The 16,295-nt window shown below is 30.4% G+C and overlaps 1 protein-coding gene across 1 annotated transcript in view; it reads left to right on the plus strand.

Annotated features, from left to right (window-relative positions):
• The window catches only part of LOC123264245 (cholecystokinin receptor type A), a 35,164-nt gene extending 24,681 nt beyond the window's left edge, over positions 1-10,483 (plus strand). Inside the window, exon 7 of the mRNA XM_044727436.1 lies at positions 10,088-10,483. Coding sequence (XP_044583371.1) covers positions 10,088-10,376 — 289 coding nt within the window. The 3' untranslated portion in view covers positions 10,377-10,483. The remainder of the gene's footprint in view (positions 1-10,087) is intronic.
• The last annotated feature ends 5,812 nt before the right edge of the window (positions 10,484-16,295 follow it).

Genomic DNA, 16,295 nt, shown 5'->3' on the forward strand with positions numbered 1-16,295 from the left:
ACTTATAAATTTTATTATTATTATTTTTATTATCATTATTATTAAATATTATCGCTCTATATCTGTTTTAATTACAATAATAACACTAAAATTTCATGAAAATCGGGTAAATAGATCCACAGATATTGCCAAAATAAATATTTTGATTTTGAGTGTCAATGCAGTCCAAAACGTCATCATTATTATAAAAAAACTTCAACTTGAAAATTCAATACGATATTATAATTAAAAATTCCACTTATCGAACACTGCTAAAAATTTCGATTGTAATTTTAAAAGAAATGTATTGGAAGCTAATAGGCAAAACATTTATTTAAAATTACAATCGGGTATAGTAATATTACAAAACATATATAGCTCTGTGAGGTTACTAATTTTACAAAACGGTTTTGTAATTTTACAAACATTTTTAGATTAGCTAAGTTTGTAAAATTACAATACTTTCCTTGAATTTTACTTGAATTGAAATAATAAAAAAGAAAGATTTGATTGAATATTTGTTGTCATTTTATTTTTATGAAGCGCTGACTAGATTTTGCATCTCACGTAGACCTAATTTTTACAACTCAGATCATATTAAGTGAAAATAATATTTACCCTAACTAAGAATCGAACCCGAGCCGCGCGCTTGCCAGGCTGATACCTAACGCCCTACGCCGCACGACCGATAGGTGATTTAACATCTTATTATTTTTATAAGCTAATCCTATGTGGTGATTGAGTCGGTTCGATAACTCAAAAATGGATCATCTAAAATAAAAACCCAAATTACTTTTTAAACAGTAAAAATGTAGTTATTGTCGCACGCACGTACACTCATAAAACGATTTTTTTGAAATAACAAAAGATGGGATAACTGAAAAATTTTTTCTGGTAACAAATGAGTGTAGTTACAGCAACAAATCCATTAGTTGCATTAACAAAATGTTTCAAGTTGTACTAACAAACCAATTTGCTAATCCACAAAATTTGTTGCCCTAACGAAATCATTCTGTTGCTGTTACAAAATGGTTTTGTTGCAATAACAAAACTAATTTGTTGCTAAAATATTTTCCAAATCAGCTATAGCTGATTATAGGATATTTTTAAATTATATATTCTCTTTATTACTTTAACAAATTGTCTTTGTTACTCCAACAAATTCTCTTTGTTATTTTGATAGAATAATTTTGCTGTTTTAACAAAAAAATTTGTTATACCAACTGAAGTATTTTGTCGAATCAACTTAAAGATTTTGCTATAGTAACGAAACTGTTTTGTTGTTATAACATATCAATAACTTGTTATAAACTAAATTTTGTTATTTTAACTTATAATTTGTTATCCCTATGTTAACAAATTCATTTGTTACCACCACATATCTTAGCTTATCTTAACAAAATTTTTTTCCGCGTGTAGGAATTAAAAAAATTTTTATTTTAAATATTTTTTTACCCGGGTTAAAATAAAAAAAAAAAAGCAGTAAGAATAATGAGAAAACTTTCATCAGTCATTTTTTTTAAAATTAAAATTTTCAAAATTCCGTACGTGCGACGATAACTACATCCTTACTGATTAAAAAGCAATTTGGGTTTTTATTTTCATCAGATGATCCGTTTTTGAGTTATAGAACCGACCATGGAGGGGGAAATTTTTTCTAGTGCTCTACGAGATTGTTAATAACTTTGTAATAATTAAATATTTTTTAATAAAAATTTAAGGTAATAATCTTTAATGTACCCTTAATAAAATAAAAAAAATTAGGAAAACGATTGACCCTGACGGACATCCCTGCAATTTCCGGTTAATTCCATACCTGGGCACTTAAAATTGCACTTATGATGTTTTTGAGCTCTTCGAGCTCAAAGAGATAGCTTTCCTATGATTTTGAGTTCTTCGAGCTCAAAAGTCTTATCAAAGTTCGATGAAACACGATTTTTAAAATTTTCAAACTGCTATAACTTTTGAATGAATCAACCGATCTTCACGCAGTTGGCAGCGATCGATGTAGTTTTTTGAGCTCTATAAAAAATTTGCAACAAAAAAATTGATCTGATGAAACATTTCGGAGTTATTACAAAAAAAAACACTTTATTCGATTTTTTTCGACAACGATATCTCACGAACGCATCAACTGATTCTGACGCTTTGGGTGGCGATCGATGCGGGTTTTCAAGGTTAAGAGCTGATTAGTTTTTGAGGTCGATCTGTTCAGCCAATTCAAAGATATTTTGAAAAAATGAAAAAAACAACTTTTTTTTTCACTTTTTTTGCAATTTCTCGAAATCTACCGGTCCGAATTGGTTCCAACTTGCAGGAAATCTAAGTTTGGCGAAGCCCTTTCGAATGACACCAACTGCGATCAAATCGGTCAAGCCGTTCAGAAGTTATAAGAGGTTTACACACACACACACACACACACACACACACACACACACACACACACACACACACACACACACACACACACACACACACACAGACGGATATCATCGTAAAAATAGTCAGGAAAACTTCTTAGGCCTTCAAAACGTCGATATCTGTTGAAACCTCGATTTTTGCAAAACGGGGTAAAACCAATAACTTCCCGATTTTTGAAAATCATTGATTTTCATAGCAGGAAGTTAAAAATCCGATCCCCAAATTCCTTTATTTTCCCTGTCAAAAAAATTCCCGAAAATCACCTCTTTTTTTCGATCGTCACAGTGGTGTTCCCCCTTAATTTAAAGTTATACTCGATCAAATTTTTAAAAATCACTTAGACTTATGAAATAGTAACTAAAATAATACATGCATTGATTTTGAGCGTCAATGCAGTCTAAAAATGCCATATAGCTATATCAATATAGCTAGCTTAAATACATATCTAATTTAAGTTGCCTATCCAAAAATTCTTGAATATCATCCTAACAATTGAAATTTATGATGAAAATAGTACATGCATTGATTTTAGGTATCAATGTAGTATAAAAAACCATAAATAGTTTAAACACATTGTTAATTTAAATTGTTATTCTATAATATTCTTTATTGTCACCCTTTTTAATAGTTATGATAACAAAATAGTACATACATTGATTTTTAGCGTCAATGTAGTCTAAAAGCGTCATTTACTGCTCACCGGTTCGCCGGATTTGAGTTCTGACGCGACATTTTCGCTCAGTGTAATCACCGCTACCATTCTTTATGTAAAAAAACGTAAAATCACAGAATAAAAAAATATGAACTACAGTAAAAATAGAAAACTTTAGCAATCGTACAAAATAGAAGCAACTCTATCTAAATAATTGTGTATTGTGTATTTATATTGTATATTTATTCTATAATAAAATATTCAAATAAAATGATAATAATGATAACAGTAAAAACGAGTGCGCTCGTGGATTCTATTTTGAAGATATAGTATACGTTCCGATTGCGACAACCTGTATAATAATAAAATGAAATATAAAAATGTCATGAATATCAATTGTATGACTTTCATATTGACAACGAAAAGAAAATGATTTCACCTTTCACTTTTTGTACTCACTTTTATGTAAATATACATACAAATAATTTATGATACGTTTTTTCGTTCAACATAGCGATATTAAAATAAAAAGTTAGATATTTATCATTGAACTAAATCCTTTAGCGACATATTTAAATTAAACGCTTAAAGATTCGAAGAAGAAAAATAGCTTTTTATATATTTAGGGGAAGAAAGTTTTCTGGGGACAAAAACAAGAACAAACGCAATTAATTTAAAACTCTGATAAGCAAATTTTTTTTTCTTTTTAAATTTATATTTATGGATCTATTATTATAGGGAGTAAAAAATAAAGAAGTTATTTCTAGAATAAAAAAGCTATTTCCAAAATAAAAGAGTAATCGATTTGTCAAGCCGTAAAAATGCGTCACAGATAATAAAATAAATTCAACAGCTCAATTGGCAGAAAGGAATGTTAAAATTTAATTTTTAATCCTTTCAGAGCTTTTGAGAGAAAAAAAATTTTTAACATGTCATCTATCAAAATCAATTATTTTTAACTTCCCGCTAAGAAAATCGAAGATTTTCAAAAATCGGGAAGTTATTGGTTTTACCCCGTTTTTCGAAAATCGAGTTTTCATCGAATCTCGACGTTTCGAGGTCCTAGGAAGCTTCCCTGAAAGAGAAATATTTAACTCACACACTCATCCACGTCTCTGTAATAGGTATACACTGAAAAAAAAAGTATGTCCTATCTCAATACGTTTAAGTGTATGGCTTATACCCATGTTAAATGCGCCATCTGTATGTCATACGCTTAAGGTAGTTGTTGCGTGATAAGCATTTCAACAGAAAATTATGAAATTTTTTTTTATTGAAAGATAAATATATTAGTAATTCACTACCATCTAGGGGTCATTTTAGATAATAATCTCTCTTGGGAACACCAAGTATTAAAGACTTGTAATCAAGCTATGAAAACGTTAGCTCAACTTAAAATTAACAATGAAATATTTAATAAACAATTGCGAGTAAAATTAGTGACTACACTTATATTCCCGATTTTTGATTATTGTTGTGCTGCGTTTACCAACATGTCGAAAAAGCTGCTGCTTAGGTTGCAAAGAAAAATGAATTCTTGCGTAAGATTTATTTTCAAATTATCCAGATATGAACATGTAACCCCGTATTATAATAAATTAGGGTGGCTAAAATTAAGTAAGAGAAGAGATTATTTCATAGCATGTTTGTTTTTTAAAGAAATAAGGCTAAATTATCGGCAGTTGTTTGGCCCAGGACTTCAATATCTTAATGTATCAATGCGTAGAGGTGACATTAGACAAGATTACTTGCGTTTGCCAAGAGCAAATAGTAATATGTATGAACAATCTTTTATAATCAATGGTATACGTATCTGGAACTCGTTGCCACCTGGGCTGACAACTGTAGATAATCTTCCTGAATTTCAAAATGCATCTTTTTTATTTTTTCTGGCTAATGACAATTAAAATCATTATTATATTTGTTTAATTAATTATAATTTCTGTTTCAAAGTGTCTCAAAGTGTTTATAAATTTATTAACTAACTACTGTAAATTTATTAAGTAACTTTATTGTATTTAGGTAACTTTAAAACCTTGCTGTTGTTATATTATCAAACTTACAGTACTATTGTAATTGTATTTTTATACTGTATACTTATATATATATATATATATATATATATATATATATATATATATATATATATATATATATATATATATATATAAGTCTCTCTATACCTCTACGTGTAAAAGATGCAATTTCGAAAATTAATTACTCAAAAACGGTGCGGTCAATTGATCTGAAATTTTGGTAGTGAATTATTAATATATTTATCTTTCGATAAAAAAAATTTCGTAATTTTCTGTTGAAATGCTTATCACGCAACAACTACCTTAAACGTATTGCGATAGAACTTAAACTTTTTTTTCAGTGTACCCATTTTTTATCAAATGCTTTATTAATTACTTTATTTTATTAAATAAATAAAAATCATCAATTATTAAATTGTTCGTATTTTTTTAAATTAAAATAGACAATTTTGACGAATATTGGGAAGACTGAAAGTAAAAAAAAATTTTAACATTATTTTGACTCATAAGTTATGCTCGAACTTCCTTAAATTTTGAAAGAAGTGAAATATTAAAGTAATTAGTACATACGGCGAATTTAAGGTTGTTCGGACATAAATGCACTTGTAAAGATCAAAAGCTAATTTTTTGATGTTGTGAATTGCTATTACATACGTCTACATTAATTTTTTGGAATAGATTTGACGAAGGTTTATCGTTAAATAAGTTATTAAAAAATTCAAATTTAACATGTAGCCTATACAGAATATTGGTGAGATGCACATATATCGATTTATATGACTACCTCTTGTGAAAATTAAAAAACAAAAAACTTCTATTTCGATTAATCAACTTTCGTAAAATAAAATGAAAATTTTCTGACGAAGTCTACTAATGATATTTTAATGCAAAAGATACAGGACTTTTTTTTCGTTTAGTTACTATAATGTTAGTAATAGTTTGAAACTTTGAGGCGGAAACAGAAAGCCCATCGATACATTTGCAAATGGCTAACTAGAGACACGAAATCTAATTATAAGTTACATAATATAGTGATATTTAGCGATTGATGAAACTCCAAATATATACCTTTGAATTTTTGATTTAACGTAATAAATGGGAAATATTATCACTATAATTGTTTAGGATTATTGCCGTGGATTGAAATGTAAACGTCACGCAGAATTCTCCGGAAATTAATTACTTTTAACGCAGATTATGTAAATTGTTTCTTGCTCGGAATACACCCGTGAAAAATTTGCATACTGTCGAAGGAATGATGATGATAATAGATTTTTATAATGAGACGCAATATTATTATTCTTGCGTTTAAGTTTTAATTTGGAGTATCTTTGTACAGAAAAAAACGTTTTTTGAACTGCACTGACGCTCAAAATCAATGCAAATAATATTTTTAATTGTGATGTTAATTCTGATAATAATCTTTGTAGTAATATCACCTCAAAATTCCAATTGAGAGTGCAAATAACGTTTTTTGAACTGCATTGACACTCAAAATCAATGCACATGATTTTATTTATTAATATAGCAGTCCTGCGACTAATATTTATAGCAATGTCACAACAAAATTTTAATGTAGAGAGAATTTGTATGAACAATAACGTTCTTCGACTGTATTAACGCTCAAAATCAATGCACATGATCATTTTTTCCATATTTCAATACCGATAAGAATATTTGTCGTGATATCTCAAAAAAATTCCAATTTAGAGTGCCTTTATATGAAAAATAATGTTTTTTGAGATGTATTAACACTCGAAATCAATACATTTAGTATTTTTTCGTAATATTTCAATACTGATGAGACTTTATTTTAGTATTATCGCCTTGAAATTTCAAGTTGGAGTGAATTTGTTTGAAAAATAACGTTGTTTTTATACTGCATTGACGCTCAGCGTCAATGCACATGAAATTATTCCATAATTTTTCAATACTGCTAGGAACATCGCCTCGAAACTCCAATTAAGAATGTATTTTATTGAAAAATGACATTTTTTGAACTGCATTGAGGCTCAAAATCAATGCACATGATTATTTTTCTCCATATTTAAACACTCATAAAAATATTTGTGATATCTCAAAAAAATTCCAATTTAGAGTGCCTTTATATGAAAAATAATGTTTTTGAGATGTATTAACACTCGAAATCAATGTATTTGATATTTTTTGTAATATTTCAATACTGATGAGACTTTATTTTACTGTAATTGCTTTGAAACTCAAATTGGAGTGAATTTGTTTGCAAAATAACGTTTTTCGACTGCATTGACGCTCATAGTCAATGCACATACAATTATTCCACTATTTCATAATACTGGTAGGAATATTTGTAGTAACATCGCCTCTGAACTCCAATTAAGAATATTTGATTGAAAAATGACATTTTTTGATCTGCATTGAAACTCAAAATCAATGCATATCCTAGTTTCTTGTACGTTATTGATAATGAAGAATATTAGTTGTTATGTCACGTTAAAATTACAACCAAGAAACACTTTGTACAAAAATTCGTTATTACACTGCATTGTGGCTCATAATAAATGCAAACACTAATTTTATTCGAGTTGTCACTATTGATACGAATATACTATCACGGTAAAATTATAATTGAAAATTTCTGACGAAAAGGTTTATCAGTTCATAATGATAATAACAACAATCAAGATTTGATAAAGTTTTCTTCATTAGTCAAGAACAAAGTTAATGATTTTAGTGAAGAAGTGGAGGTAGAGGGCTCATTCTCAGTACGGTCTTTTGGAGAGGTAAGGAGCTGATGCTCACAAATAATCGGACCGTTTGGACTTTTTTTTCGTTATTTATCGTGCTTACAAGGTTGAGTGAAACATATATTGATTATAATGTATCATTTTTATTATTTATTGTAGGGAATTACTTAGGTTATTTATAAGCATGGGAAATTTTTCTTAAAGACTGCAGATGATAGGGAGGAAAAAAACAACTTGGATTTATTTTTCATGGTAATTTAATGGCAGTTATGGGTCACGACACTATCGATCCAGAAAAAAAAATATTTTAATCGTAATTGATCACTGGTAATTGAAGGTTTTTTCTTTTTATAATAAATCATGGATAGTAATTTTTAAGTGGATAGAGGTGACTTTTATGCAGGGAAAACTGCCCCAATTAGAGCGATTACATTAGAGATGGAAAGTTGTGGGGGTTGAGAATTCCTTGGTAGACATTGAAGACATAGTTGCGCCGACAGATCAAAGGAAGTGGATTGTTAATTATTGATCAGTCCAGAAATTGTTTGACAAGAATGCGTACAAGCGACGATTATTGAGAGGGGAGATTATGTATTCTGCTTTACTTTGTACTAGAATTTTTTTTAACTACTCGATTTTGAAATGTTTTTTAAAGTAATTGTCTGTCTGAATGCAGCCTGAGAGACATATTAAAATTTGAAAAAATTCGAACGGATAGATCCTGAAATATCGCAAAAAAATTACAGCATTGATCAACCATCATCAATGCAACGAAGAAATGTCATTCAGAATAAAAAAAATTAGGATAACGGTTGACCCTGAAAGCCATCCCTGCAATTTCCCGCTACTTTTGTAATTAAGCGCTCAAAACTGTAGCTCTTCGAGCTCAAAAATATAATTTTCGTGTGATTTTGAGCTCTCCGAGCTCAAAAGTATGATAGAAGTTTAATAAAACACTATTTTTTGAATTTTCAAACCGCAATAATTTTTGAATGAATGAACCGATTTTCACGCGGTTGGCAGCATTCGATTTAGTTTTTAAAACTCTATGATATACATTCAAACACAATTGATCACACCAGAAATTTTTGTGTAATTCGAAAAAAACACTTTTTCTCGATTTTTTTCGTCAACGATAACTCACGAATGAATCAACTAATTTTGACCGGCTTGGTAGCGATCGACGTAGTTTTTCGATGCTAAGAGCTGATTAGTTTTTGTAATTGATCGGTCCAACCGTTTAAAAGTTATTAAAAAAAAACAACATTTGAAAAAAATTTTTTTCGCAGTTTTTTTAAGATTTCTCAAAATCTAACAGTTCGAATCGGTCCAAATGGTATTCAAACTCTAAGCTTAGTCAAACTCTTTCGAATAGCACCAACCACGATCAAATCGGTTAAGCCGTTCAAGAGTTATGAGAGGTTTACATACATCCACACATACACACACACACACACACACACACACACACACACACACACACACACACATATCTAGAAGGAAGAAATAACATCTTAGCCACCAGAAGGAAGAGCGACAGCTAATTCTTCCCTCGCGAAGAAATGCCTTACGGCGGTACCATGGGGGATCAGAGGATAGAAGAGAAAAGGGTTTAGGATTTAGTGGGTAGGGGTGTCAGCGTCGAGTTTTAGTATGACGCTGCGTCGAGTCGCCACATATCCAGGCCAAACAGCTATGCATAGAATCCGTAAAAAGGATCCCCCCCCCCTAAGGAAAAAAAAAAAAAACACACACACACACAAATATATACATGTGTGCCCTCTACGTGGTACGCTTTCTGAGTCCTTCCGAAGATCACGGTCTTATTCAATGTAGTTTAATTATAATTAGCAATAAACTAAAATCCACTTATCGTTTGTATATTTATATCTATTTAAATAAAGTTCGTTTACAACACATGCGCTGTACCTTTCTTTTCTGGGTGGACAATGACGCGAAAGATTTAAAAGTATTTGTATTTTATTTTAATAAATTTCATTATGAAACATGAGATTATGAGGCGTGCATTATTGGATTTTCCAAACTTTTTTTAATTTTGACTCACTATAACTGGCAAATATTACCAACGAAGGTCTTTACTGAATAAAAAGTATTGATTTCGATTGTCAATTCGGATTAAAAAAAAAAGTAATAAAAACGTTCAATCAACCTGATTTTTTGCAACTATCATCTCCTAACCTTCTCTTGACTCCTCTATAAACAATCACCTCTTAACTCCCACCAGTTTACTAAATTAATGAGCTTTGTTCCAGACCAACAAAGGAGCGATTGAAAGGCTACTTCCAGTCCTCAAGCCGAAGACTTACTAAGGTTTGCGAAGAGACTGTTATTAGATCGAACCGGCACCCATCGCACCAGATCAATCCCTCTGGTCTAGCTAACGTAGCTTACACACAACACCCACGATCCGGAAATGGGAACAATAGCTCCAGCGGCAGTAATTACAATGAAGCCGAGGGTATCAACTGCTCACGAGGAAATCTAAGCACCCGCAGCAGTGAATTCGATAACCATCCACAAAATATGTATCTCGTTCATTGATTACCTAATTTAATAGTTCATCAGGAAAGGTCGAGGAGAAAAAATAGAGATTTGATGCCAATTTTGGAAAAATTTATTAATTCAATCTTATTAGAATTTTTTTCTATATTTTTACGAAACTCAAATTAATTTAAATAAGAATTTCAATAATTTTGATAAATTTGTATATATTTTTTTAAATATCGTGTTAAAAACTCTAAAATTTTATAAATTACACCAAAACAATGCTTATAGGCCTTTTTGCGATGTTAGTTTAGTTTTTCTCCGTTAGGTGGTGCATAGGCGGTGGCTTCTCGCATGTGATCGGTACTAAGTGTCAAAAATGACGCAATCGGCGATCTGAGGACTTTGTAGTCACTATTAATGATCCAGAAAATATTTGCCTCGAAGGCTACCGAGTTTTTTTTTTTGTAAAAACTTAAAAAAAGCCAAATTTCGAGGAATTTTTTGAAATTCTTGTTAGAATTTCTTTTTTCGACATTATTTCGCGTTACTAATGCCAAAAGAGTGTATAAAAAAATTTTATTTCACTTCAACTAACCTAAAAATGTTTATAACATTTAGATCTATAAGAAAAGTGAATCAAAAAATTTTTTTGTATACGACCTTTTGGCTCTAAGACAAGAAAATTCTAAAGCCAAAAGGGCGTATCATTTTTTTTTTTTCAATCATAATTAATTATTAGCCTTAAAAAAAAAGAAAAGTTATAACACTGATAAAAATAATTACTTCTCTACTCAATTTATTTGAAGAGAATATGTATTTGATTAAAGAAGAAACTAAAATATCAATTTAGCTAGGCACTACTCCGATGCCGTCACCATTATCATTATCTTTTGCTTTTGAAAGTAAAAAATAATAAATATATATTGCTTGTAAATCCAAAATACTTTAATCTTAAAACAAATTCATCGGTTGTTACCATCATCAAAGCACAGATTTTTGTAATATCGATGGTATTTTTTTGGAATTGTGCCTGACGTACAAAAATGAATAGAAATTAAAATTTTGTAGTTGAGTTAAATAAATTTTTTTTCAAATAGAATGTTACTGTTATTTTGGTTTTTTTTTTTTAATTCAAATCCATATTCATTTTAAATAAAATGAGTTGAAAAGTCATTATTTTTGTCGGTGTTATAACTTTTTTTTTTAAGGCTAATAATTGATTACACAGGAAAAAAATGTTCTTGAATCAAGTATATAATTTTGAAGAACTTAATATTCTTGCTTTAAGTAGAAAAAGTCTTGTTTTAAAAAAAATTTTCTTGATTTAAGGAAATTTTACTTGATTCAAGAATTTTTCGTCTTGATTCAAGACAATTACTCTCTTCAAAACTATATTTTTGGTTCAAGAATTTTTTTTTGTTATACTCGCTCCAGAAGTTCAACTTTTGAGCGGTGGGTGGCGTCCATAAAGGGACTCTTTTCTAGAGACTCTAATATACCGTCTTTTTTTCAGCCAGACGAAATTGAGAGAGATTGTAAAAAAAAAAGTCACATTCTAGCGTACTGACCGATAATTTTTAGTCAATGTTAAACTTAGTTACTATTGAGTGGCGCTAATTATTTCTCTACTGGCAGTTTATTACGAAGCGGACCTAATGTTAATAAAATAACAACAACGCCATAAATAAATACTAATAAAAAGTTATTTACATTTTCTGGACGTGAGCAAGATTTTAAGATTAATAAAAAGATAATTAATATGAAATTAATTTTTTTGGCCCTTGTGAAACTCCATAAAATTTAAATATGTCATTATTTGCCTCCCATCCCTCAAAAGTTAGACTTATGGAGCGATAATAACAAAAAATATTGTATTGTATGTCATTCGGCCGTTTAGTGGCGATTTTGACGACTTTTTTTCGATATTCGCTTTAATGTTTGTGACGTAAATGTTCGAAAACGAGTGTAAATTTCTGTCCTCGGCTACGCCTCGGACGTTAAAATTACGCCCGTTTCGGGCCTTCCCTCCACAAACCTTAAGTTTATATCGAAATATCGTCGCTGTCAGAAAACCGCCACTTCACGGCCTTATGACATAAATATCTATTTCAGTGTATAATTAAAAAAAAAAATGATACGTCCTTTTTGGCTTTAAAATTTTTTTGTCTTACAATTAGAACCAAAAGGGCGTATACAAAAAAATAGTAATTTATGTCATATGGCCGCAAAGTGGCGATTTTCTGACAACGACGATGTTGCGATATGAGCTTAAGGTTCGTGGCGGGAATGAACGAAAACGGGCATAATTTTAACGCGGAAATTTACGCTCGTTTTCGTACATTCGCGTCAAAAACTTTAAAGCGAGTATCGTAAAATCGTCATTGTCAAAATCACCACTTAGTGGCCAAATGACATACAATATTTTTTGTTATTATCGCTCCATAAGTTTAACTTTTGAGGGATAGGAGGCAAATAATGACATATTCAAATTTTACGAAGTTTCACAAGAGCAAAAAAACTTAATTTTATATTAATTATCTTTTTATAAACATTTATTTATAACATGGTTGTTATTTTATTAACATTAGCGCCACTCAATAGTAACTAAGTTTAAAATTTACTCAAAATCCATCGGTCAGTACACTAGATTTTGATTTATTTCGTTCTAAATTTCATCCGATTGCTCAAGGACAGTACGGAAAAAAGGGAGAAGTAAACTTTGCGGCCTAGGTCGCGGAAAAAAGACGGTATGGTAGAGTCTCTAGAAATGAGTATCTTTTCGGACGCCACCCAGCGCTCAAAAGTTGAACTTTTGGAGCGAGTATAACAAAAAATTTAATTCCCTACAAAAAAGATTATTTGAACGAAATCGCTAAAATTAATATTTTTTGAGATATATATAGACCGTGAACTTTTTAATAACATGAAAGATCACCTGTGACCTTATTTTTGGCACTCAGTACCCCACGCATGTGAGAAACTGCGATTAGCGCGCCATCTAGTAGTGAAATAACGAAGTAATATTGAATAATTCTGATTCAATTCTATCCGTCTTTGTGCTAGCTTTGAAGATTATTAAATATTTTTTGTATGGCTCGAAAAAGAATGCTTGATGAAAAAGAACTCAAAGTACAGCAAAAAATTAAAATCCAACGAAGGTAGAATTTTTTCCATCCCCGGGGGATGCGTTGTTTACACAGTTCTGGAGTTTTATTTTAAAGTGTTATTTGTTTATAAATTTTCGGTGGCTTTTACGCTTGTGGAATATCATGTACAGAAAAAGTAACCACTGTTTGGTCAAAAATAAATAAATATATATTGTATAAACAAAAATAATGTCAAAGGTATAAAAATAAATATGAATAAAATTTATGTTTGCTATAAATATTATTAATGTGGAAAAAAAAACATTTTTATTCAAGGAATATAAAAATGAAGTTCAGTATAAAAAAGTATATGTGATATATTTTTAAATAAATATAAAAATACTTGTAATTAATAAAATTAAATTGAATAAAAAAATTAATACTATTAATTAATTTAAGTTTTTAATTTATTAAGTAAAAAAAATAGGCAGCATAACAATTCGGTTTTAAAAAATCTAGTGATTTAATTTCATATTTAGGAAGTAATAATTGATTTTTAATTATACTTTAAATCAAAATTTGCGCATGAACATAAATATATGCATTTATTATAATAAAAAATTAGGAAAACGGTTGACCCTGAAGCCCATTCCTGCAACTTTCCGCCAATAAATACAATTTATGTGTTATTTTGAGCTCTCCGAGCTCAAAAAAATAGCTCTTGTATGCTTTTGAGCTTTTCGAGCACAAAAGTTTGATAGAAGTTTGATAAAACACTATTTTTTGAATTTTCAAATCGCAATCACTTTTAAATGAATGAACCGATTTTCACGCGGTTGGTGGCATTCGACGCAGTTTTTTAAGCTTCATGAAGAATTTTCAAGTTTAAATTGATAGAACGAAAAATTTCGGAGTAATTCCGAAAAAACACTTTTTTCGGTATTCTTTCGTCAACGATAACTCACGAACGAATCAACTGATTTTGACCGGACTGGCGGCGATCGACGTAGTTTTTGGATGTTAAGAGCTGATTAGTTTTTGGAATTGATCGGTAGAGTCGTTTAAAAGTTATTCCAAAATACCGCGATTAGAAAAAATTTTTTTGTACTTTTTTTGCGATTTCTCAAAATCTACCGGTCCGAATCGTTGCAAAGTATATTCATAATCTAAGTTCAGTCAAGCCCTTTCGAATGGCACCAACCGCGATTAAATCGGTCAAGCCGTTCAAAAGTTATGAGAGGTTTACATACATCCACACACATACACACCCACCCACACACACACACACACACACCCACCCACCCACCCACCCACACACACACACACACACACACACACACACACACACACACACACACACACACATACACAAACACCATCGCGGGAATAGTCAGGGAAGCTTCCTAGGACCTCGAAACGTCGAGATTCGATGAAAACTTGATTTTCGTAAAATGGGGTGAAAACAATAACTTCCCGATTTTTGAAAATCTTCGATTTTCTTAGCGGGAAGTTAAAAATAATAAATTTGTGTACAAGTTTCAGAAAATTGTGAAAATTAGTCATTAGAACTTAATCTCGCCGTATTTGGTAAGTACATTTATCATAAATTTATAAAAAATTAAATACTTTATAATCAATGAATAAGTATTTGTCAAAACTTAATTCAATATCGAAGTTAATTATCACCATATACGGACTTTAACCTTAATTTCAGAATAACAATTAATGTAATTAACGGCTTGAAGATATATTGGTTGTCAAAAATTTTTAGAAAATAAAAGTGTGTTCGAAAGGCTGTTTAATTTTGTATTTAAAAAATATTTCTTATAATTTTCTCTTTTGGACCAATCAGAAAACCGTAATTCAAAATTAAGACATAATTAGCAAAGATTAGAGGTATTCATCGTGAATCTTAATTGCATGACTCATGATGCAGAAGCATCAAAGAGTGCTTTTACGATCCGAAAATTTTCTTCGCCTTATTTCGGCACATATTAATGAACAAAATATTTTATCAAATTTGCAAATTATTAATTAACCATTTGTACGCTGATAGAAGATTTATTAACTATTAACAAATTAATTTATTCAGAACAAGGACCGATTCAAGGATTAGTAGATTTTTGAAATCTTAAAAAACTAAGAAAAAATTTTCTTTTTCAAATGGGGTTTTTTTGGATAACTTTAAGTCAGCTCTACCGATCGATTCCAAAACTATTCAACTCTAGACTTAACAGAGCCGTGGTCGCCGCAAGCTGGTCGAAATCGGTTAATTCGTTCGAGGAATATCACGTGAACGAAAGAAACCGAAAAATGTTTTCGAAATTGCTCGAAATTTTTGGTTCGCTCGAATTAAAACCTGAAAATTTTTCGCGGGGCTGATAAAACTGCGTCCAATTCCGCCTAACCGCATGAAAATCTAGTTAAAGTCCATTCAAAGAAGAAGTTATTGCGGTTTTGAGACTTCCAAAAGTAGTGTTCCTATGAAACTTATATCAGACTTTTTGAGCTCGAAGAGCTCAAATGCATAGAAATACTATCTCTTTGAGCTCAGCAGGCTCAAAATATCCACACCACACAATAATTATATTTATGAGCTCAAGAATCTCAAAAACACAATCATAAGCTACAATTTTAAGCACCCAGGTATGGAATTAGCGGCAGGAAGTTGCTGAGGGATGGCCTTCAGGGTCGAACCGTTTTACTAATTTTTTTTTTTTTTTAATTGTTTTGAAAGGGTATACTGAAGTCTGGAAGTAAATGGAAACTAGGTAATTCGGGTGTCGTTTATAATCAATTAATAAAATAAAATAAAACAGAAAGACAAAGTATATCTTTGATTATATTGTGTACATTTATCTCACTAGAGGCGCTTGCGCATTATCAA

This window comes from Cotesia glomerata, linkage group LG4, assembly GCF_020080835.1.
Source record: "Cotesia glomerata isolate CgM1 linkage group LG4, MPM_Cglom_v2.3, whole genome shotgun sequence".
In the NCBI taxonomy this organism is placed as follows: Eukaryota; Metazoa; Arthropoda; class Insecta; order Hymenoptera; family Braconidae; genus Cotesia; species Cotesia glomerata.